The 24,783-nt window shown below is 40.3% G+C and overlaps 1 protein-coding gene across 5 annotated transcripts in view; it reads right to left on the minus strand.

Moving 5' to 3' along the window:
- Window positions 1-24,783, minus strand: part of LOC138745934 (peroxisome proliferator-activated receptor alpha-like) — a 63,893-nt gene that overhangs the window by 17,669 nt on the left and 21,441 nt on the right. For 4 of the 5 annotated variants that reach the window (XM_069903482.1, XM_069903481.1, XM_069903485.1 and 1 more), the window contains 2 exons: window positions 11,053-11,292; window positions 2,538-2,698 (listed from right to left, as the gene is read on the minus strand). In XM_069903482.1, coding sequence (XP_069759583.1) covers window positions 2,538-2,698; window positions 11,053-11,254 — 363 coding nt within the window. In that variant the 5' untranslated portion in view covers window positions 11,255-11,292. Of the gene's footprint in view, window positions 1-2,537; window positions 2,699-11,052; window positions 11,293-22,906; window positions 22,959-24,783 lie in introns of all 5 variants that reach the window. The other variant, XM_069903484.1, reaches the window with a different exon arrangement.

Genomic DNA, 24,783 nt, shown 5'->3' on the forward strand with positions numbered 1-24,783 from the left:
ATCGATGAGAAATGATGGAAAAATGGGAGAGGGAAGAATAGACCTACAAACAAAAGGTTTTAATTGGATATGATGAGGAAAGGTGAGAATTGATTTTGGCTCTGGAAAAAAAAGAGGATGGGGGAAGGGAGAGACAGAGGAGAAAAAAAGAGATGTTTCCAATTTGCGGGTCGTCTCAGTCTAGCAGTGCATAAGACTAGGACAGACACGTCAGCAAGGGAGTGAATCGGGGAATTGAAATGGGTAGCCACTGGGAGATCCATGCTATTGCGGCACACAGAGACAAGGTGCTCAACCAAGCAATCTCCCAGTTTTGCAAAGAGGAGACCAAAATGAGAGCATCAGATGCAGTAGATGACCCCTGCAAAATCACAAGTGAAGTGTTGCTTCATTTGGAAGGACTGTTTGGGGCCCCGAATTATGGTGAGGGAGGAGGTGTGGGAACAGGTGGAGCATCTCCTGTGGTCAGAGATAGGTGCTAAGGGGGCAATTGGTGCGGAGAGAGCAGTGGATGAGGGAGTCACAGAGGGAGCGGTTCCTGTGGAAGGCGGAGAGGGGAATATGTAGGAGGTGGTGGAAATGACGGATGAGAATATGTTGGACATGGAGGACATTGAAGAACAAGCGGAATCCTATCCTTGTTGCACATGGGGGCGGAGGGGCCAGGACAGATGTGCAGGTAATGGAGGATAAGCAGGTGAAGGCTGAGTTGGTTGTAGTCGAGGGGAAGCCACATTGTTTGAAGGACATCTCTGATAAATGAGCTTGAAAGACCTTGCCCTGGAAACTGATGAGTCGGAGGAATTGAGAGAAAGGAATGCAATCCTTACAGGGAACAGAGTGTGAAGAGCTGTAGTTGAAATAGCTGCGTGAGTTGGTGGGTTTGAAGATGTCTGTCGAGAGTATGTCTCCCAAGATGGAGACAGAGAGATCGAGAAATTGGAGTGTAGCTAGTGTACCTACTGAATTTGAGGTCAGGGTGAAATTTGGCAGCAAAGTGGATAAGGTCGACAAGCTTATCATGGATGCATAAGGCAGCATCAAATTAGTTGATGATGTAGAGGACAAAGATTTAAGGGGCCTTGCATATCTAGGCCTGTAGCATGCATTGTTCTACCCTTAAACATTAATCACAGAAGGACGCAAAAGGTGAAGGAAGCAAGAGGTACGTTGGGTTTCACTACAAGAACTTTGTGCACAGGAATAAGGATATGTCATTGCAAATTATATAAGGCCTTGGTCAAAGCACACCTGGAGTACTGAGCACAGTTTTAATCTCTTTACAAATGAAAGGAGTGTAGCCATGGTTCACTGGACAGATTCCAATGGTAGGACTGCTAATATATATGAAGAGAGATTAGGTTAGCTAAGCCAGTATTCATTTGAACATTGAAGAATAAGGGAGAATATTATTAACACATACAAAATTCTTGCAAAACTAAATAGACATGGTGCAGAGAGTTCCTTCGTGGCAGGGTCGATGGTGGGGGTTCTTAAATGAAAAGGTCACCATCATAAAAGATGAGGGATGAAAAAAATCTTTATTCACAGAGGAGTGAATACTCTATCACAGAAAGTGGTGGAGGCCAAGACATTGAACGTACTTAGGGAGATATTATAAAAAATATCCAATAAATCTGAAAATGTTAAAAGTGGATTAGATATGTTTTGAAAGAGCTTGAGAATAGAATCATAGAATTGTTACATTGCAGAAGGCCATTCAGCTTGTCAATCACATTATCCATAGACCTTCAAATTATTTCCCATCAAATTCATCAGTTTACCTTCAAAAGTCTTGATGGTTTCCACATCCTTAGAGATAAGTTTTGGATCATAAACCACTCTCTCCCTCAAAAGAAGTACAAAATTTCATTGTCAAATTTAGCAGATGATGGAGGCATTCCAATGTGGTCAAAATTATGATGTACTTGACAGCTTGAGTGTATTGACGCAAAAAAAAATACTTGACACCGCAAGACAAAAATTGATTGGGTTCCTCAAAACATTTTGTTTTCTTTGATCAATTACCTAGACTTCAAATCATTTTGGTCAATTCTCATTCATGATCCTCAACTTGAGCACTTAGACTGTCTCTAAGGACATAGCTGTTATCATTCAACTTTTTACATTCTTTTGTAATGCCTGAGGGATCCTGAAATCAGCCTTAAAATCTCAGGGTTGAAAACGTCTGATAATCATTGAATTTTCCTTATAACCTTAGAGACAAAACAGTCAAGTCCTAAAAGATTTGGAGGCTGGGACTTTATTTTAGCTGCAACTGCAAATATACAGAACAGATAAGTAAAAGTAAAATGGAAGTAAAACATGAAAATCTGCAGATGAGTAGGGCACTCCAAATTGCATTTGCCAAGTCACAAATCTCAAACAACTGAAACCAAGGTATCGAACTGCAGAACAAAAGCAGGAAGTTGTCAGAATTCAATACAATGCAATAAAAGAGATTGATGGAAAAAAAAACACTACATCAACAAAATGCATCCTATTTTTATTAAATACCACAGAAATAAGACACAAACCTTACAGCCCTCACAGGCATGGACACCATAGTGGAAGCCAGAAGCCCTGTCTCCACACACTCGACATTCTATGCACAGCCCAGAGGTGGAAGCTTCATCTTGGATTAATGGAGCAACAGGTAATATTACTGATGATGGACTAGAAGCTGGAGAAAGAGAATCTGAGAACAGATGGAAAAAAAAATTAAACATGGTTAAAACAACTTTTAAAAAAATGTTTTTTAATTGCTTTTAATAAATCAGAAAGATAGTCAAGGGGATTAAGATCAAATCAAAGCAGTGTAATCCTATTACAGAGTACAAATATTCCTCTTTATGCATGTTAATGGTGGTCTGGATCATATATAATCAGATAGAATTTAAACAAAAAGAAAAGTAACTTTCTTTCTGAAGAAGAGAGATCTTATTTCCCCCCATTTTCATCCACTCTGCTAACACTTTGCTTTCTTCATTGGATATGAAGTCTTAGCAAGATTCTGGAAAAAAAAGTTATCAACTACAGAAAACCTTTCAATACCACTCTCCAGTTTGGTTGAGACCATCAACCTGTGTAAGAAAAATATCTTAAAAAGAGAGAGTGCTATTTCATTGCAATGAAATTCCTTCAAATAAATCATAATAAAATGCTCGATAGGAAAATGCTGCATACTTACACCATTCTTTCCTCTGATATCAGAAAAAAACTAAATTATTTGCAGTTAATTGAAATTTTGAAAATGGTTGTACTTTTGGAAATAGGGCAGCCAATCTACCCACACAATCTTCCACAGACAGCAATATAAAAATATCTGTTTAAATAATAATAATTGCGTAAATATTGTCCAAGACCCCAATGAAAGCTCTCCTGCTCTTCTTTGAATATGGCGATGCAATCTTTTACTTTCACATGATAGGACTCATGGCATGACCTCTTATTCAACAGATGGCACCTCCAATGGTGCACCATTTCTCAAGTACCAGACTGAAAATATTTACAAGAAATAATTAAGTCTTCGGACAGGATGCAAACCCACAAGCTTTTGAGATAGGGATACGTGCTGTCACCATGCCACATCTGGGGTTGCAGAAAATACATAGTCACCAATCTGGTTAAGGTAATCACGCTTTCGCTTTATAGTTCTATTGACAGGGTACATTTCCTTCTTGGCCACCAGCAGACATGGGAAACACTATAGTGAATGAGGAAAGAGCAAAAATACTACTGTAACCACCAGTGTTTATGATTTGGATGAAGCCAATCCTGCAAAATAACACTCAAACTATGAGAACCTGAGGAACTCAGCAAGGTATGGAGAAATTATGGAGAGTTGATATTTTGGTTCAAGATGCATTCTCAAAAGGGTCTTGACTGATATGTTGACCTCATTCTCTCCAAGGACACTACTTGGCCTGTGGAATACTTTCATCTTCTCATTGTTTGCTGAAAGAACAAGTTGCCTAGCATATCAGCAACTACCAAAGACAAAATATATTCAAAGAAAATTACAAACAGAATTTTAAGGTACAGATTTTGTATTTTAGTATAATAAAGAATCTGCATTTTTTTTAATTTACAAATTTGCATTGCACAATCTTGCCAAAAACATTAGACGATATGGGTTGTTTACTCACGTCAAAGAGAATGTGAGCAACCTAACATTGACTAGGAATATCAAAAGTCTGAATGCCAAAAAGTTTTGATTCTAAACTCTTAATCCTGAGTGGATTTCAAATTCATAACATACTTTTGAATTCAAACTCAAAAGTAAGCATCTCTCTATATTCTTAATGCTCGATGCAGACATTTTCATGTTTAAGAACTTGGGAAACAAGAGTAGGAGTAAACCCATCTGAGCCTCTTCAGCCACAAGATTATTGACTTTCCAGGCTAGCCCTATGCACAAAATTATTAGATAGTGTCATAAATATGGACAGCAATTCAGTATCACACATTTTTAAGAACTAATCTTTCTCTTCATCTCAAATCAAAAATGGCCAAATCCCTAATCTGAGTCTACAACATGTAATTCAACACATTCCAGCTGACAGAAACACACCCTTCCAGTACATTAGACTTTTATACATTTCAAGCGATCATCTCATTTAAAAAAAATTTTCAGGAATTTATCCCATCATGGATAGCCATCTATCCAACCTTTTCCTATAGGGTAGTTTTGTCATGCTTGGAATCGCTATACTCCTTCAATGCACTCCAACTAAGCTAAATTTATCCTTTCTACACATGGAACCAAAAGTATCCACATTGCTTCAGGTATAGCTTCATCTGTGTTCTTAATAATTCATTATTCTTACACTGTAGCATCCATACAGTACAATTTGCATCAATAACTGCCTGCTTCACTGGCAGTCACATTTTGGGATTCTTGAGCAAGATTCTCCAAGTCCTAATGTATACGAACATTTACCTCTCTTTTCAAAAACAATTCTGCTTTACCATTCACCCACAATCTGTGGATCATTTCATACTTTCTACATTACATTCCATGTGCCACCATTTTATCCAATTTCTTTCTAGACCAAACACCTTCTCGTAATTTGTTTCATTCACCTCCCATTTTACATACCCTCAGACCTTTTATCACCAGCTAACATGAATGACCCTGGGATATTTGTGACCTCAAAATGGTGACACTAGATTAGTTCCTTCCCATAATTGAAGATATTCACTCTGTTTCAATATTTTTTAAAAATCCACATTTTTCACCATTTTCCTTTTGAGAGATGTGAGACCCAGATGATTTATTATTGCTCGAGTTCTTGAATAAGAACACAAGAACAAAAAAAAAGAGGAGTAGGCCATCAGGCCCGTCAAGCATGTTCTGCCATTCAACGCGATCATGGCTGATCTGACGATGGGCTTATCTCCATCTACCAGCCTTTTCCTCTATATCCCTTAATTCCCTACTACTATGTAAAAGTCTATCAAACCTGGTCTTAAATACATTTACTGAGGTAGCTTCCACTGCTTCAATGGGCAGCAAATTCTACAGATTCACCATTCTCTAAGAAAAGCAGTTCCTCCTCACCTCTGTCCTAAATCTACTACTCTGAATCTTGAAGCTATATCCCTTAGTTCTGGTCTCCCCCACTAATGGATAAAAACCTTACCTACTTCAATCTTATCTATGCCATTCATAATTTTACACATTTCTATAAGACCCCCTCTCAGTTCTCAAAATTTCCAGCGAATACATTTCCACACAACTCAATCTCTCCTCATAGGCTACCCTTCTCATCTCTGGAATCAACCTGGTGAACTTCCTCTGTAGCACCTCCAAAGCCAGTACATCCTTCCTCAAGTAAGGAGACCTGAACTGCATGCAGTCCTCTGAATGCTGCTCACCAGTATATTGTAGAAGTGCAGCACAACCTCCCTGCTCCTATATTCAATTTACTCTAGCAATGAAGACCAACATTCCAACTGCCATCTTGATAGCCTGCTGCACTTACACACCAACCTTTTGCAATTCGTGCACAAGCAGTCCTAAATCCTTCTGCATGGCAACAGGCTGCAATCACTTGCCATTTAAATTATATGCTGATCTTTTTGTTCTTCTAAAGTTTGCCAACATTGCATACCATCTGCCAGACCCTTGCTCACTCACTTATCCTATATCTCTCTGCAGACTCTTAAACTCTGTACAAATTACTTTGCCACTCAATTTAGTATCATCAGCACTGACCCCTGTGACATAAACTTAGATACACTACACTCTGCCCCCTCCTCCAGATCGTTTACGTACATCATGAATAGTTACAGGCCCAGCACTGACCCCTGCGACACACCACTGATTGCCAACCAGAAAAACTCCCCCATATCCTAACTCTTTGCTTTCTATTGGCTAACAAATCCTCTATCCATGCTAATATATCACCCCCAACTCTATGCATCCTTATCTTCTCTACAAGTCTTTTATGAGGCACCTTATTGAACACCTTCTGGAAATCTAGGTAAACAATGTCTGTCCGCTCCACTCTATCTACCGCGCTTGTTACATCCTCAAAGAACTCCAGTAAATTTGTTAAACAGGACCTGCTTTTGCTGAATCCATGCTGTGTCTCCCTGATGGATCCATTTCAGTCCAGATGTTTTGCTATTTCTTCTTTCATTCATTTTCCCAATTATCACCCTCGCCCGCCCGACTCACGCTTCCAGTCTCCTGCCCGCCCAACTCGCGCTGCCGGTCTCTCCCCTCCACCCTCGCCCGCCTTGCACTGCCAGTCTCCCCCCCTCACCCGCCCAATTTGCGCTGCCATCTCTCTCCCCACTTGATAGATTTTGAAGCTTTCCAGATTTTAGATGTCCAGATAAAGGATTGTCACCTCCCATCACATGCATAACATGTCTTTGGCACGTTCGATGTGTCTGAAAGGCATTTGCATAGATGTATGGACTGGCCAGTCCGAACCTCCCTGACCTTCCCTAACCCCTCCCTTGGTTCCTCCCCGGATTTCCCAATAAAGGCTGGCGTGCCCAGACTTGCCCCCTCCTGCTCCTGTACCTGGAACCTGGCCAAGTAGCATATCAGTAATGCTCAGGTTTTTGGTAATTAAAGCCGTTTAATCACTCCATCAAGTCCATTTGATTATTGTGTGCACCACAGTGTCCTCCACTGTGAAGGCTGACACAAAATAGTCATTCAAAGCCTCAGCCATTTCCTCATTACCCAACATCAATTCTCCCTTCTCATCTTTAAAGGGACCAACCTTCACTTTAGCCACCCTTTCACGCTTTATATAATTATAAAAACTTTTATCATCTGTTTTTGTATTTTGTGCTAATGTTTTCTCATAGTCTACCTTCCTTCTCTTTATTGTTCATGTCGTGGTTTTTTGTTGCTTTTTAAAGTTTTCCCAATTTTCTAGTTTCCCATTGCTCTTGGCAACTTTGTATGCGCGAGCTTCTAGTTTGATACCTTCATTTATTTCACTAGTTATCCAGGGATGACTATCCCCACATTTATTGTCCTCGCTTTTAACTGGAATGTACTTTTGTTGAGCACCTTCAAAAATCTCTTTGAAAACCTTACACTATTCCCCAACCATCCTTCCATAAAACCTGCGTTTCCAGTCTACCCTGGCCAACTCCTTCCTCATCCCCTTGCATTTCCCTTTCTTAGGTATAATACACTGGTTTTAGGCCAAACTATCATACCCTCCATTTGTATGAGAAACTCAGTCATACTGTGATCACTCTTTCCAAGAGGATCCCTAACTACAAGATTGCTAATTTTACTTGTCTAAGTACACAGACTGCTCAAACTACAGGGGAATCACGCTGCTCTCCATTGCAGGCAAAATCTTCGCTAGGATTCTCCTAAATAGAATAATACCTAGTGTCGCCGAAAATGTTCTCCCAGAATCACAGTGCGGCTTTCGCGCAAACAGAGGAACTACTGACATGGTCTTTGCCCTCAGTCAGCTCCAAGAAAAGTGCAGAGAACAAAACAAAGGACTCTACATCACCTTTGTTGACCTCACCAAAGTCTTCGACACCGTGAGTAGGAAAGGGCTTTGGCAAATACTAGAGCGTCTCGGATGCCCCCCAAAGTTCCTCAACATGGTTATCCAACTGCACGAAAACCAACAAGGTCGGGTCAGATATAGCAATGAGCTCTCTGAACCCTTCTCCATTAACAATGGCGTGAAGCAAGGCTGCGTTCTCACACCAACCCTCTTTTTTCAACACAAGACCAGATCAAAGAGAACAAGTGCATTAGGTTTAGTAACATGCTGTTCAAGAAAGCTATTGCGTTTGTATTCCATGAAGTCCTCCTCAAGGTTGCCTTGACCTTGAATGTTTAAGTCCCCCACGACAACTGCCATTCCATCCTTGCATGCCTTCAATATTTCTTGGTTTATTGCCTGTGCCACTATAATGTTATTATTGGATGGCCTATAGACAATTCCCACCAGTGTTTTTTTCCCTTTATTATTGCAGATGATGCCGCTTTAGTTGCCCATTCAGAGCCAGCTCTTCAGCGCTTGACGTCCTGCTTTGCGGAAACTGCCAAAATGTTTGGCCTGGAAGTCAGCCTGAAGAAAACTGAGGTCCTCCATCAGCCAGCTCCCCACCATGACTACCAGCCCCCCCACATCTCCATCGGGCACACAAAACTCAAAACGGTCAACCAGTTTACCTATCTCGGCTGCACCATTTCATCAGATGCAAGGATCGACAATGAGATAGACAACAGACTCGCCAAGGCAAATAGCGCCTTTGGAAGACTACACAAGAGTCTGGAAAAACAACCAACTGAAAAACCTCACAAAGATAAGCATATACAGAGCCGTTGTCATACCCACACTCCTGTTCGGCTCCGAATCATGGGTCCTCTACCGGCACCACCTACGGCTCCTAGAACGCTTCCACCAGCGTTGTCTCCGCTCCATCCTCAACATCCATTGGAGCGCTTTCATCCCTAACGTCGAAGTACTCGAGATGGCAGAGGTCGACAGCATCGAGTCCACGCTGCTGAAGATCCAGCTGCGCTGGGTGGGTCACGTCTCCAGAATGGAGGACCATCGCCTTCCCAAGATCGTGTTATATGGCGAGCTCTCCACCGGCCACCGTGACAGAGGTGCACCAAAGAAAAGGTACAAGGACTGCCTAAATAAATCTCTTGGTGCCTGCCACATTGACCACCGCCAGTGGGCTGATAACGCCTCAAACCGTGCATCTTGGCGCCTCACAGTTTGGCGGGCAGCAACCTCCTTTGAAGAAGACCGCAGAGCCCACCTCACTGACAAAAGGCAAAGGAGGAAAAACCCAACACCCAACCCCAACCAACCAATTTTCCCTTGCAACCGCTGCAATCGTGTCTGCCTGTCCCGCATCGGACTTGTCAGCCACAAACGAGCCTGCAGCTGACGTGGACTTTTTACCCCCTCCATAAATCTTCGTCCGCGAAGCCAAGCCAAAGATTCCCAATCTCTACCCAAATGGATTCAGCATGATCTTACATTATCTCTCATTATTTCCCTGATCTCATCCTTAACTAAGAGCACTACCACACCACCCTATCTTCCTGCCTGAGCTTTCTTATTACCTGATATCCTTGGGTATTTAATTCCCAATCCTCTCCACCCTGCAACCATGTTTTTGTAATGGCCACTAAATCATACCCCTTTGTAGTGATTTGTGCCACTTTTAACCATATAACCATTTACGGAGCGGAACAGGCCATGTTGGCCTTTTGAGTTCGCACCGGTTCACTGATTTTGTGCTTTTTCACTGACCTTGTTTCAAATACGAAGGGCATTCAGATAAAGTGCCCTGATACCCACTGCGCTTTTAAAATATAGTAATCTTTGCCTCTTTTGCTCTTTGACTTTTATCCCCTCTTCTCATACTTTTCTTTTTTTTAAACTTTTGCTTTTACTTTATCCACACTTTTTTACTTTATCCATCCCTCTCCAATCTGTTGAACTCACTCCTTACTATTTAGTTTAAAGCTATGTCCACACTACTAGTTATGCAATTCTCCAGGATCCAGGTCCCATCATGGTTCAGATGGAGCCCATCCCCTTTGAACAGTTCCTTCCTTCCCCATGAATTTGAACCCACTTCTCCCACACCAATCCTTGAGCCACGCATTTAACTCTCTAATTTTCTGGACCCTGTGCCAATTTTCACATAGCTCAGGTAGTAATCCAGAGCTTACCACCTTTTTGGTTCTGCTTTTTAATTTGCCCGAAGATCCTTAAATTCCCTTAGCAGAACCTCTTTCTTGGTTCTATCTAGGTTGTTGGTACCCTTATGGACCAGGATAGCTGAATCCTTCCCCTCTCACTATACATTCTTCTGCAGGTCAAAATGTTCTATCAGTGCCAAATAAATGCCAACATGTCCCATCAACAGGGATTAAAATATGTGAATAGCTCACAGCCATTCAATGGAATGAAGGCAGCACAACTTTGTACTAGCTACACATTTCCATGAATATATCCAGACAGTGTTAATTTCCATTGGCTGGACAGGTCACAGGGTAGGTTGTGAATGGATACTTTCAACTAAAGCTGGACTGCATTGCATAATGCTTGCTTGAATCTCTTGAAACCAAAGTGAATATGGTTACAACTCATGCTGTCAATCATAATACAAGTGAATCTGACCTGGGAAATGATGAAAAATGTTACAGCATGGAAGAATTAACTCTCACATAAACAGACAGAACAGTGGTGGAGCACATAGATGGGATAGAAAGCTGGAGAGGTATACTATAGCTATAGATAAGCAGGACATTTATTTATAAGACAGTAGGTGCTGATAACCAAGGACAATACCATTGAGGACTTAATTGCAATACCATGGAATTTATGACCTCACACTAATGGTCAAGGGCAATAAACACTTTCAAATACCATATTCTAAAAATTCAAGTGCTCGCTTCATACAATTTTATAGAAATGCAATTCTCTTATTTTGAACACACAGGGTGGTATCAGTGAAAAACAGCATGGACTAGCTCCTATTACTATACAAAAATATAGATCAATTGAAATAAACTCCTACCTTGCACGGTTTCATTTGATCCAGGACCATTTCCTGAAGTTAGGTTCTCATCACCACTGAATGCTTCTGAGCTTTTGTCCCCTGTAGACTGTGAAATGTCCTGTACTTTCTCCATTTCCTGTAGCAATTCTCCAGCCAAAGGACTACCAGAGTCATTTTCAAGTGGTGATAATGGATTAGAATGGATCTGTGTGTCTACCATTCCAGTTGACACTGTCTGGCAGTATAACGTTCATTAGTCTTTTGAAAAAAAGAAAATATAGTTCAACACTAGATAGTTTCTCAAATTTTTGATCAAAATGACAACCAGAGATTTCATATCAATAAAACCATTTTAAAGAATAATTAGTGTTAAGAATATCATATGCTATCCAGGATTCCCCAAAGATTCCAAATCCAATATCACGCAGATTCACTTTTGAAAATAGACCAACTTAAAAAACTTATTTGAAAATGTTCGAACTTTTTAAAAAAAAATAATCAAAAGTAAAAACAAACCTACAAGAATACCAAACATGTTATCATAACAATAAAACATTTTCATCTTTTATTTAACAATAATATTTAATAGATTATCACATTATAATACAGTACAAATCCAATTATCCAAAATTGGATTCTCCAAAATCCTCATTTATCCAAAATGTTTTTCAAAGCCAAACTGACTTCACAGGTTGAAAAAAAATTCACTGGACATGTAATTAGAATGATAATTGTCCACCTTTCAGGTAATACCCTCCCTTCTCTCTTTCCATTTCTTCTTTACCTTCCCCTATTGACTTTTCTCTCCAACGCTCCTTCTTAAACTGCGTGCCATTGTCTCCCAGCCACAAGCAGCAAGAAGAATCCCTTGCCCCAGCGACATCAAGGAGAGCAGCCTCCCAGGCAGCAGCGGGGACCTCATGGGGAGATGTCAGTGATTGCCGACGGCCAGCATTTTTTTGGTGAGAATTAAACATATTTTAATGTTTTAAAAGCCTTCTCTTGTTTCTTAAACTCTGTTACAAGTGATTTGCTATTGCTACTGGGCTGTTTATAAAAAAAATGACCAGTTATCCCAGAAAACCATTTATCCGACATAGGCCCAGTCCCAAACATTTCACATAATCGGAGTTGTACTGTATATCTGTAATTTCAAATAATATATCCCTTTAAAATAAATTTATCCAATTCCTTATAACTTAATTTTTTAAAATTATTCTTGAATTTAAGTTACACTTGAACAATAATTTGACAAACAATTTACTTAAAATTAATGAATTTTTAGACATTGATTCATACTGCTTTATAGAAAGGTCAATGGGAGGAAAATAGAAGGAATTAGTGAATGCAAAAAATATATTTATTACTGAAAAATGACCACTTACAAAAGCCAATAGTATAATGCAAATCGATCATTTAGCCCCTCAAGTTATCCAACTCGTCAACAAGATCATGATTAATTTCTGATTAAACTCCATTTTTAAGCCCATATTTAGATTATACAGGGTTGAATTATTAATTCCCTTTCCATATATTAGGGGTGTTGTTCTGAACCATGGCAACTAATTGATGAGTTTTATGTTATGTGATCTCCTCTTTCTTTCTTTTCTTTTTTTTCCTTTGGGGTAGTTTAGAGGGGGGTAGGGAGGAGTGGGTGGGTTTGGGTAGGGGTTACAGGGGATATTATTCATATAAAAATGATCATATATGTATTTTGTTTTTTCCTAAGCTATATTTTCTCATTGTATATTTTATCATATCAGTACATAAAATTTCCGAACAGGAGTGTGGGTATGACAATGGCTCTGTATACGCTTATCTTTGTGAGGTTTTTCAGTTGGTTGTTTTTCCAGACTCTTTTGTGTAGTCTTCCAAAGGCGCTATTTACCTTGGCGAGTCTGTTGTCTATCTCGTTGTCGATCCTTGCATCTGATGAAATGGTGCAGCCGAGATAGGTAAACTGGTTGACCGTTTTGAGTTTTGTGTGCCCGATGGAGATGTGGGGGGGCTGGTAGTCATGGTGGGGAGATGGCTGATGGAGGACTTCAGTTTTCTTCAGGCTGACTTCCAGGCCAAACATTTTGGCAGTTTCCTGTTCGGATCCAAATCATGGGTCCTCTACCGGCATCACCTACGGCTCCTAGAACGCTTCCACCAGCGTTGTCTCCGCTCCATCCTCAACATTCATTGGAGCGACTTCATCCCTAACATCGAAGTACTCGAGATGGCAGAGGCCGACAGCATCGAATCCACGCTGTTGAAGATCCAGCTGCGCTGGATGGGTCACGTCTCCAGAATGGAGGACCATCGCCTTCCCAAGATCGTGTTATATGGCGAGCTCTCCACTGGCCACCATGACAGAGGTGCACCAAAGAAGAGGTACAAGGACTGCCTAAAGAAATCTCTTGGTGCCTGCCACATTGACCATCGCCAGTGGGCTGATATCGCCTCAAACCGTGCATCTTGGCGCCTCACAGTTCGGCGGGCAGCAACCTCCTTTGAAGAAGACTGCAGAGCCCACCTCACTGACAAAAGACAAAGGAGGAAAAACCCAACACCCAACCCCAACCAACAAATTTTCCCCTGCAACCGTGTCTGCCTGTCCCGCATCGGACTTGTCAGCCACAAACGAGCCTGCAGCTGACGTGGACATTTACCCCCTCCATAAATCTTCGTCCGCGAAGCCAAGGCAAAGAAAGAACATAAAATTTACAAAAAAACCCTCCATTTTGAACTGCCTTTGTTATCTTTGATGAATGAAAGTCTACAATTTTGTATTTAAAATTAAATGACCTAGCAATAACTGCTTCCAAATTGTTCCAAACTTCTACCATCATTGGATGCATGCATTGCCTAATTTCATTTTGAATAGGCCTGTTTCTCATTATTAGACAAAGTCCCCTGTTGTTTGTCACTTCAACAAATTAAAATCATTGAAGCTTACTTACCCTAAACATCTTTGAATATTTTGATAGTTTTGATCAAATCATCACATACTGACCAGTTTCTGGAGAATATAACCCCAGTTTGTGCAAATATTTTTTACGTTTTAACCCTCAGGAATCCAGTCCCATTCTGACAAATCTACAGCACAAAGCCAATATACCTTTCCTAAACTGGGACATCTAGAATGGGTCTCCACAGTTCTTCACATGTGATCTAATCAGACATAGCTGTGGCACAAGTTCACCCTCTAAAGAGGATTGGACGGTAGCTCATGTTGTTCCATTGTTTAAAAAGACTCCAAAAGTAAACCAGGAAATTACAGGCTGGTGAGCCTGACGTCAGTACTGGGTAAATAATTGGAAGGTGTTCTGAGAAATAGGATATACGAGTATTTGGACAGTCAGAGGCTAATTAAAGATAGTCAGCATGGCTTTGTGCATGGTAGGTCATGTTTAACCAATCTTATAGAGTTTTTTGAGGAGGTTACCAAGAAAATAAATGAAGGTAAGGCTGTGTTTTCTACATGGACTTTAGTAAGGCCTCTGACAAGATCCCACATGGGAGGTTAATTCAGAAACTTGGTATCATGGAGAGGTTGTAAAATGGATTTGAAATTGGCTGAATGGAAGAAGACAAGAGAGTAGTTGTGGATGATTGGTTCTTAGATTGGAAATCTGTGATTACTAGATTGCCTCAGGGATTGGTGCTGAGACCATTGTTGTTTGTTGTCTATTTCAATGATCTAGATGATAATGTGGGAAATAGGAGGCATTGTGGACAGCGAGGAAGGCTTTCAAAGCAGAGTGATCTAGACCAACCGGAAATATGGGCCAGAAAATGGCAAATGGAATATAATCCAGACAAGTGTGAGGTGTTGCATTTTGGAAGGACAAACTAAAGTTGGACATACTGGTGCTTAACCTGTTAGCCAGGATCGTAGGGACCAGACATATATCATTGTTCGGAATCTTCCAGATTTTGGAATCATTTTAAAATGGTGGTCCATTTAAACAAATGCGATGTTTCAAAATCATGCAAAAATCATTCAAAACAGGGGGCATGGGGTGTTAAATGAATTTAGATAAATAAAGTCCATAAAATCACTAGCATGCTTCTTTTATTTTTAAGTAAAATTTCAAAATAAAACTGGCTCAGATATCTCAAACAGTGCAAATCCAATAAACACACATTACAGCTCAAACATTGCATCAGAATGAACTCCTTCTAAAGACTTCTTCCATAGGGTCCCATAGGGGACTCTTTGCCATGAAAGTTGCCTCAAAATGTAACTTCGTTTTAAAAATATTGTGCAAATATTCTCCGCTTTCAGAGGGAGACTCCTCCAGTCCTCCGTCCCCGCCAACCCCATCCCCGCCCTCTCTTACCTTCGGTGGAAAGGTGACTCTCGGTCCTGAGCACCCAGTGGGAGAGAAGCAAGCGGGGGAGCAAAGGCTGCTTTTGTTACCCATAATCGCCATGCACCTGGAACTGCTCTGCCTGCCTCAGAGACCTTACTAATCTCAGAGCACTTATGGCATAGGGATTACTTAAAGTGGTATGTGAGTGGAAAGAAAAAGGTTGAGAGCCACTGCCTGAGAGCATAGAAGAATGAGGGGAGTTATGATCGAGGTTTAGAAAATTATGAGGGGAATAGACAGAGTAAATGCAAGTCGGGTTTTTCCACTTAGATTGGGTGAGATAAAAATGAGAGGAAAGGTGAAAGGTTTAGGGGAACATTACAAGGAACTTCTTCACTCAGAGAGTAGTGGGAGTTTGGAACAAAATGCTATCTGACGTGGTAAATACAAGCTCACTATAAAGTTTTAAGAACAAGTGGATAGATACATGGATGGGAGATGTCTGGAGGGTTGTGGAATGGGTGCAGGTCAGTGGGATTAGAGGAATAATGTTTTAGCGCAGACGTGAAGTGGCAAATGATCGGTTTTCTATGCTGTAGTTTTCTATGGTCATTAGTACAGCATTATTTACTGGTAAATTGGTTTCTGTGGTTATAGGTATGAATTGGAATAGTTCTGAACAGGAATATCTGATGATTCTGTCGGAACTTCACACAAAGAGTCGCTACTGTAAGGCACCATCTCTTTTATGTTCCTGTTCAAGATGCATATCTCTTTTTGCTGCACTTTGCCCATATCCCTCTGTTCCTTTCTTATCCTATTTAAATCCTGTCATTGTACTTCCCTCTACCCTTGTATATTTACATGTTTGTTTCTTCAAAGGTTGAATAAACCAATTAGGTATTAAGGATTAATAGAAATCCTAAAGCCTTACAGCACACAAACTTTACGGAGCAACAGGTGTAATCAGATTTGCTTAGTACTGTAGATAGAACCTCAAGACATTAACCGTCTAAAGTCCAACACTTATCAATTAGTTGACTCCAGAGAAATTATGCCTGTTGTTATTAGTTGGTTTGGGGTCATACTCTGCACAAAGGAAGATAGTTGCAGATGCCAGATATCATCCAATCCCCAGGACATTGTTGCAGTTCGGTCTAAAAAGCAAAAGTGGGGATGTACATCACAATACTCAATTGAATTGAAAGTAGTCTATGCTTATATTCCATTACACCTGTACAACTTTCAAGTGTTGGGTTAAAGTTGTATTCTTGCAACACAGCTGTCATTTAATGATCAACTCCAAAAGAGGATTTAAAAAGCACTTTCAACATTCAGTGGCATTACCATTGCTAAATCATTCTCTAGCAGTGATAATCATCTGGCAGTTGATTGATGCCACCGATTTACCACAGCGTACAAACAAATAAAGAATACACTCACTCGTTTTAGCATACCATGAAGTTGACTTTATTATTCACTAGACACAACATTGCATTCTTCAACTCCCCAAACACCAACCAGCCAAACTCCTCTGACCTTCTCATTGGTTCATTGCCACACGGGTAACCCTGACACCCTCACTCTCCTTCTCCTGCATCTGAGATTCATCACGTGTATACTGATGCTTAACACATCTGTGCATGCGCGCTATTACCCCTCACACGTTGCGTCGCTTAACTCATCAGCAGCGGTTAGCACTGCACCCAAAGGCAAGTACGCGACCGTTAAAACGCGAGAAAAAACACAGATGGGCTAGTTAAATATATATTGTGGCCTCAAGGGCTAGTCAGAGACTAGGTATGCTGTAGCAGCTTATCTGTAGAAACTTGAAAGTCTTTCCAACATCATGCATGCTCAGATCAGAAATGTAATCGAAGAAAAATTGCCTAGTTTAATGCAGCTCACTAACAGTCACGAAGATGAATGCCATCAGTGTGTTGAAGTCTACTCAACTAGCATCCCACCCACCAGCCTAAATGTTCACACCCTTCGCCAAGGGTGCATTATGGCTCCATTGTTAACCATGTATAAATCTTTGGCTTGGCTTCGCGGACGAAGATTTATGGAGGGGGTAAATGTCCACGTCAGCTGCAGGCTCGTTTGTGGCTGACAAGTTCGATGCAGGACAGGCAGACACGGTTGCAGGGGAAAATTGGTGGGTTGGGGTTGGGTGTTGGGTTTTTCCTCCTTTGTCTTTTGTCAATGAGGTGGGCTCTGCGGTCTTCTTCAAAGGAGGTTGCTGCCCGCTGAACTGTGAGGCACAAAGATGCACGGTTTGAGGCGATATCAGCCCACTGGCGGTGGTCAATGTGGCAGGCACCAAGAGATTTCTTTAGGCAGTCCTTGTACCTCTTCTTTGGTGCATCTCTGTCATGGTGGCCAGTGGAGAGCTCGCTATATAACACAATCTTGGGAAGGCGATGGTCCTCCATTCTGGAGACGTGACCCACCCAGCGCAGCTGGATCTTCAGCAGCGTGGACTCAATGCTGTCGGCCTCTGCCATCTCGAGTACTTCGATGTTAGGGATGAAGGCGCTCCAATGAATGTTGAGGATGGAGCGGAGACAACGCTGGTGGAAGCGTTCTAGGAGCCGTAGGTGATGCCGGTAGAGGACCCATGATTCGGAGCCGAACAGGAGTGTGGGTATGACAACGGCTCTGTATACGCTTATCTTTGTGAGGTAAATAACCCAGGCTAGTCTGACAACACTTAACAAATCTCCAATAAATATTAGGGCAAGGCCAGCAGGCACAAAGGAATATTAACCTCTTTCCATGCAGCTCATAGCACAGAGCAATTTAGCTTGAAAATATACTATTTTTCATTTAGGATTGTTTGGTCTAAATCTTAGAACATCAAGTCTGTCAAAGTACCACCACCAGAAAGTCAAACAGTTTAAGGCAGCAGGCCTACCACCATCAAGCAAGGAAATCAAATAGTGGCTTTGCCAATAATGTCCACATCAATAAAATTGTAAAACTGATTCTGTAATTCAAATTTATTTGGAACTTATGCAATGAAAAACTGCTTGGAAATAATTTGCTAAAATCTGGTATAAATATCCAATACTTACATGATATAAGCTACAATAAATAAAATCTAAATACTTAATAGTTGCACTGCATTACCTAAATCATTATTTACAATGGCTACTGTCCAAATAATATTATTTTATTTCTGCAACATTCTTAAAAATAGCAAGAGTAATCAGACAATGGTTTCGTCTTCTCAATCTAAGTTCAAATAAATTTCTGCTCTGTACATCAGACAAGCAATCTGAAGATTTAGAGGCAGTGGAGGGATCAAAGAGGTGAAAATGAGATAGAAGTAGGTACTATTAAATTAGTCTGTAGGTTGAAACTGGCACTAATGTTAGACAGTGTTACAAAGGGAAGAAGGGAAGCAAGCAGTTAAGAGGATTGTGGGTCCTTGTGGACAAACCACACAGGTAAAGAGAGCACTTTCCGACAATGCTAGACACAAGCATGGATCCAGATGAGCATGATCTTGCCCAGCTCAGAGCCAGTGGAGGGGATTGAAAGACCTCCCATCTCATAGACTGCACTCAGTTCAAGGAGGAAAAGAAGTGAAAACCTCACTACGTTACAATCATTTAAGGTTTCATTGCTAATTCTGGTGAAAGTTTATGGAACTGCTATCAGGACGAAGACCCATCAGGAGGGATTCAAACAAAATTTTCAGGAAAGTTTGGCCATGGCAATGAGATGGTTAAAATATTGGAGATAAAAGGAAATTGGAGGTGGAGTGGTAGTTTTAAAAGGGTCCTTTTTTGTGTAGAATGATTACAGCAGGTAATTAAAAATTTGTTAGTAATAGATGTTTCAATTCATTTAAGAACAGGTTCAGACATTTTTCCTCACTGTGCTGACAGCACAAATCAGAATAGAGGCTTACATGTGAAAATAACTAGCAAGTCAAAGCAAACATGCCTAATGCCATTAGATAAAGTGACAGATTAATTATCATTCTCCTTCTATCTTTCTTACTTCAACATGAACCTCTGGATCTAAATTTATTGACATCTTATTGAATGGTGAGAGTGTAAAATTATTTAAGTTAAAAATGTAACGTATATAATTAACAATTAAATCTATGAATGGAGTTACTTTTGGTAATTTCACATCTTAATTTCCTTCAAATAAAAAAAACTTCAAAATGGATAGGTTTCCATAGAAAGATCAATTCCTAAATGCTTGAAGAAAAACTGGTTGGATTAATCCAGATTTTAAAAAAAACATTTGTTAGTCAATCACTTTTCAATCCTGATAATCTCCATGGAGAAATATGTAGCTGGAGTGCAAAAGAGCTAACATGTAGCAATCGTATTTCAAGGTCACAATCTCTAATTTTAATCTGCTAATACACTGGTTTTTTTAAAATAAAAATTCTATTCCAGCATCCATTTTTAAAAAATTTAAACATTCAGGAGTTTGTTGGGAACTTCGTGCTCAAAATAGTAGTGTGCAATCTGTCAGGGTGAGTGGGTTTATACAAATTGATAAGAGTGAACAGGTTCATTCAAACAAACAAGTGGGGGCTGGTAAGGCAGAGGACAAAAATCAGTAACATTACTGTATGGCAAAGAACTGCAACATGGAAACAGTGCTTTTAGTTCACTGAGGGCAAACTTTACTTGGGAGTTTACCATGCACAGTTTATTAATAGTAGACTGGATTAACGTGACACTTTCTGAACTCCTTGCTTCAAATAAACAGAACACACACACACACAACACATATATGACCTACAGTTTCTAATCTGTACTAATCAACAATTTCAAAAATATTTGAATTTTTAAATCAAATCCTTTGCTCATGTACTACTTAGTCACATGGATTAAGATGGAAGTGGATACCATACGAGGATAAACGTTTGAAACAACTGGCTTTTAGATATTGAAAATGCAGAAAGTCTGAGAATTTCCGCACACATATTGAAGAACATTTAAGTCTGATTCTAAGATCGAGATTCTAAGATAAATGTTTGAACTTAATGTGGAATTAGATGCGGCATCGGATCTGAGAGCCCAATGATTTTAATTAAGCAACTCCAGGCCTGCAGGCTATGAAGTAAAGGAGAAGGAAACAAAATCTCTCACATTTTAAAAATATGACATGTCACTATCAATGACTAGTAAACTTTAGCAAGAGTATATGGTTAAATGCATTATCTTTTCTGAACGCTCAGTAAATATGATTTTATCAAACCCAGATTCCCATGCAATAAAACTGAATATTCCACCTGCCATCGTGACAGCTCTAGATAGGCATAGGAGGATGGCAACGCTAACTAGCTCAGAGATTGCTCTTCAATGGCAGATGATTATATTCAACATCTCAAGGTCCTAAATTATGATAGATTACAATAAGGTACAAAATAAAAAGGGAAGATTTTTAAAGAGTAATATAATACGGTGGAAGCAGATGCTTCAAGGAGCAGGGAGATATTGACGTAAAGTGATAGACAAGAGAATCCTGGGAGATGTCAGAAAAAAAGCATTTTCAAGCTTTGAAAAAGCTAATAATGATCCAACTGCACGAAAACCAACAAGGTCGGGTCAGATACAGCAATGAGCTCTCTGAACCCTTCTCCATTAACAATGGCGTGAAGCAAGGCTGTGTTCTCGCACCAACCCTCTTTTCAATCTTCTTTAGCATGATGCTGAACCAAGCCATGAAAGACCCCAACAATGAAGACGCTGTTTACATCCGGTACCGCACGGATGGCAGTCTCTTCAATCTGAGGCGCCTGCAAGCTCACACCAAGACACAAGAGAAACTTGTCCGTGAACTACTCTTTGCAGACGATGTCGCTTTAGTTGCCCATTCAGAGCCAGCTCTTCAGCGCTTGACGTCCTGCTTTGCGGAAACTGCCAAAATGTTTGGCCTGGAAGTCAGCCTGAAAAAAACTGAGGTCCTCCATCAGCCAGCTCCCCACCATGACTACCAGCCCCCCCCACATCTCCATCGGGCACACAAAACTCAAAACGGTCAACCAGTTTACCTATCTCGGCTGCACCATTTCATCAGATGCAAGGATCAACAATGAGATAGACAACAGACTCGCCAAGGCAAATAGTGCCTTTGGAAGACTACACAAAAGAGTCTGGAAAAACAACCAACTGAAAAACCTCACAAAGATAAGCGTATACAGAGCCGTTGTCATACCCACACTCCTGTTCGGCTCTGAATCATGGGTCCTCTACCGGCATCACCTACGGCTCCTAGAACGCTTCCACCAGCGTTGTCTCCGCTCCATCCTCAACATCCATTGGAGCGCTTTCATCCCTAACGTCGAAGTACTCGAGATGGCAGAGGTCGACAGCATCGAGTCCACGCTGCTGAAGATTCAGCTGCGCTGGATGGGTCACGTCTCCAGAATGGAGGACCATCGCCTTCCCAAGATCGTGTTATATGGCGAGCTCTCCACTGGCCACCGTGACAGAGGTGCACCAAAGAAAAGGTACAAGGACTGCCTAAAGAAATCTCTTGGTGCCTGCCACATTGACCACCGCCAGTGGGCTGATATCGCCTCAAACCGTGCATCTTTGCGCCTCACAGTTTGGCGGGCAGCAACCTCCTTTGAAGAAGACCGCAGAGCCCACCTCACTGACAAAAGGCAAAGGAGGAAAAACCCAACACCCAACCCCAACCCACCAATTTTCCCCTGCAGCCGCTGCAACCGTGTCTGCCTGTCCCGCATCGGGCTTGTCAGCCACAAACGAGCCTGCAGCTGACGTGGACTTTTACCCCCTCCATAAATCTTCGTCCGCGAAGCCAAGCCAAAGAAAGAAAGAAATATTGTACAATGTACATATGCACAATGTTTCTTACTTGTTGCAGTTGGACAAGTATTTACAATAGTGTACATGAGAAAGTGAAGCGCGAAAGTTTGCAGATGGATTACAGTGCTCCAGAATCTGGTGCTGTCTGTAAAGAGTTTGTATGTTCTACAAGTGACTGCGTGGCTTTCCTCCAGGTGCTCTGGTTTCCACCCACCCTTCAAAAATGTAGAGAGAGCATAGGTTAATTAGAGTATTTGGGGGGCATGGGGTCGTAGGCTGGAAAGGCCTGTTATTATGTGGTATGTATAAATTTAAATTTAATTCTTCCATCAGTTTTGGACACATCTTCCACTCAAGGGATCAAAACCTCTGCAATTTTCACAAGTTTGCTGTTCCTCCTTTAATGCATTCCATAAAACTTTCCATTGGAAAAATTTTTGGTTGTCTGCCTCGAATCGTTATGATGTCACTTACAATCAATTATGTGCTTGATAACCCACCAATGAGGTGCCTTGGGATATTTTACTACACAAAAATGATAAATAAATACATGCTCTTGCTACAATATTTCATTAGACTCACTAACTTGCTGTGAATAGAATATAAAAACTTTCATTCATTTAATAGATTCAAAAAATGTTTGTTGGAGCTGAATTTCCTCTATTTGTTTCTGGAAGAATTGTGTTACTAATCTTGATTATTTATACACATTTTATTTAATTTGCATATATTTGTTTACTGATGTAATTACTTGCTTACATTTTTTGTTTCACGAGCGACATACAAAACCTCCTGGAAATAGTGCAGATATCTGGAAAGAATTAGTTCAAATAAATTTGTATTTAGTAGAGAAATAATTAGTAGCAAAGAAGCTAATGGGACTGAAAAGGCAAAAAATCATCATGATAACCAGTGGCACATTAATTACTACCCAGGTCCCTAGGCTCTCCCTGACCTTGCCCCCCGCCCACCCCATCCTTTATTGAACAGAATAAAGTGACATTAAGTTACATTAAATAACATAATAGGGGTCTCAAATGTTGTTGAAATCAACCCCCGGGGGGTCGATGGGACTATCCAGGGGATCGATGCTCCTGCTGGAAGCCCCTCCCTTCTGTGCCTCTGCTGATGACCTGTATCCGAGGGTTTTGAAGGATGTGGCAGTGCAGGTGATTTTTGGAAAGTTCATTTCTGATTTTTATGAAAGCTGTAACTAGTAGAATAAATGAAGGCGAACCAAACGACACCCTTGTAAAATTTCTTATGTCAGTATCTTCAACTTGCATCCTGGTTAAGGGATCTGATTGAAAACACCAAAAATGTATCTTCCCTCTGAACTAGAGATCACTTAACATTTTCCACTTTGGACTCAACACAGTCCATTCAATTCCAAGATAAAACTCCCTAAAGATCATTCAAAATACTAAATCAAACTATGAATTTGAGATGCTCTTGTAGCTTTCCACAATATAAATTCTAAGGAACACACAAAATTTATTGTTGTACATGTTGTTTATATTTGGCCTTAGGATCTTTTTTTAAAAAAGTCTGATAAATGTCGGTTTAAATAAAAAGCCACAGGCAATGGAAAAAAAAATAGACACTCAAACAGTACCTTTCGTGCCCTTGGATCATCCAAAAACACAATTGCCAACTAAGAAAACTTTTAAAATGTAGTATATATTATACACCGATGACTGTGTGGTCAGGCACAATTCCAATGCTATCAACAAGTTTGCCAAGGACTAAGATAGAACTAGATAAAATAGGGGAGAAGGTACCGGAACATATATTTTATAAGTGGGATGAAAAGCTGGTGCAATATAAAAGCTCACCAGTATTGCATCATTCACTTAATATGTGGAAGAAGATCCACATAGGAAGGAGAAAAATGAATTACCAAATACCAAAATTGTTATTGACGCAAAATCCACTAAACCCTTTTACAATAGATAACCTTTCCTTTAGAGAATGGGAGAGAAAAGGAATCAAAAGAATAGAAAATTGTTTTCTGGGAAATAATTTATTAACATTTGAACAGTTGAAGGACAAATATGGAATAACTCACGGTACAATGTTTGCATACCATCAACTGAAATCTTATTTGAAGGATAAATTGGGAAACAGACTGAGATTACCAGAAGGAAGCAGCTTTGAATATGTGATTACAGACACAATGATAATTAAAAGATTAATAACAAATATGTACATTAAGCTGCAAGGTAAGGAAAATGATGAAATAAGCTATAAACCCAAACAAAAGTGGGGAAAGGATTTAAACATAAAGATAAAAAATGAAGCGGGGAAAATTATGTTCTGGAACTATGAAGAATACAATAAACACAAGGTTACGCATAATACAGTATAATTGGTTACACAGGTTATATATCACTCTTCAAAAATTAAAAGAGTGGGATCCAACATTATCAGATAGGTGTTTTCGCTGTAAGAAGGAAATAAGAACAGTACATGCAATTTGGGCATGTAAAAAAGTGAATACGTTTTGGGAAGAACTAAATCAGATATTAAATAAAATCACAAAAAACAACATACCAAAAAATCCAGAGAGCTTTCTTTTAAGTAACATAGAAGTAAAGAATTAGGCCTCAAATTGGATAAAGCGCCAGAAAGATTCA

This window comes from Narcine bancroftii, chromosome 11, assembly GCF_036971445.1.
Source record: "Narcine bancroftii isolate sNarBan1 chromosome 11, sNarBan1.hap1, whole genome shotgun sequence".
In the NCBI taxonomy this organism is placed as follows: domain Eukaryota; kingdom Metazoa; phylum Chordata; class Chondrichthyes; order Torpediniformes; family Narcinidae; genus Narcine; species Narcine bancroftii.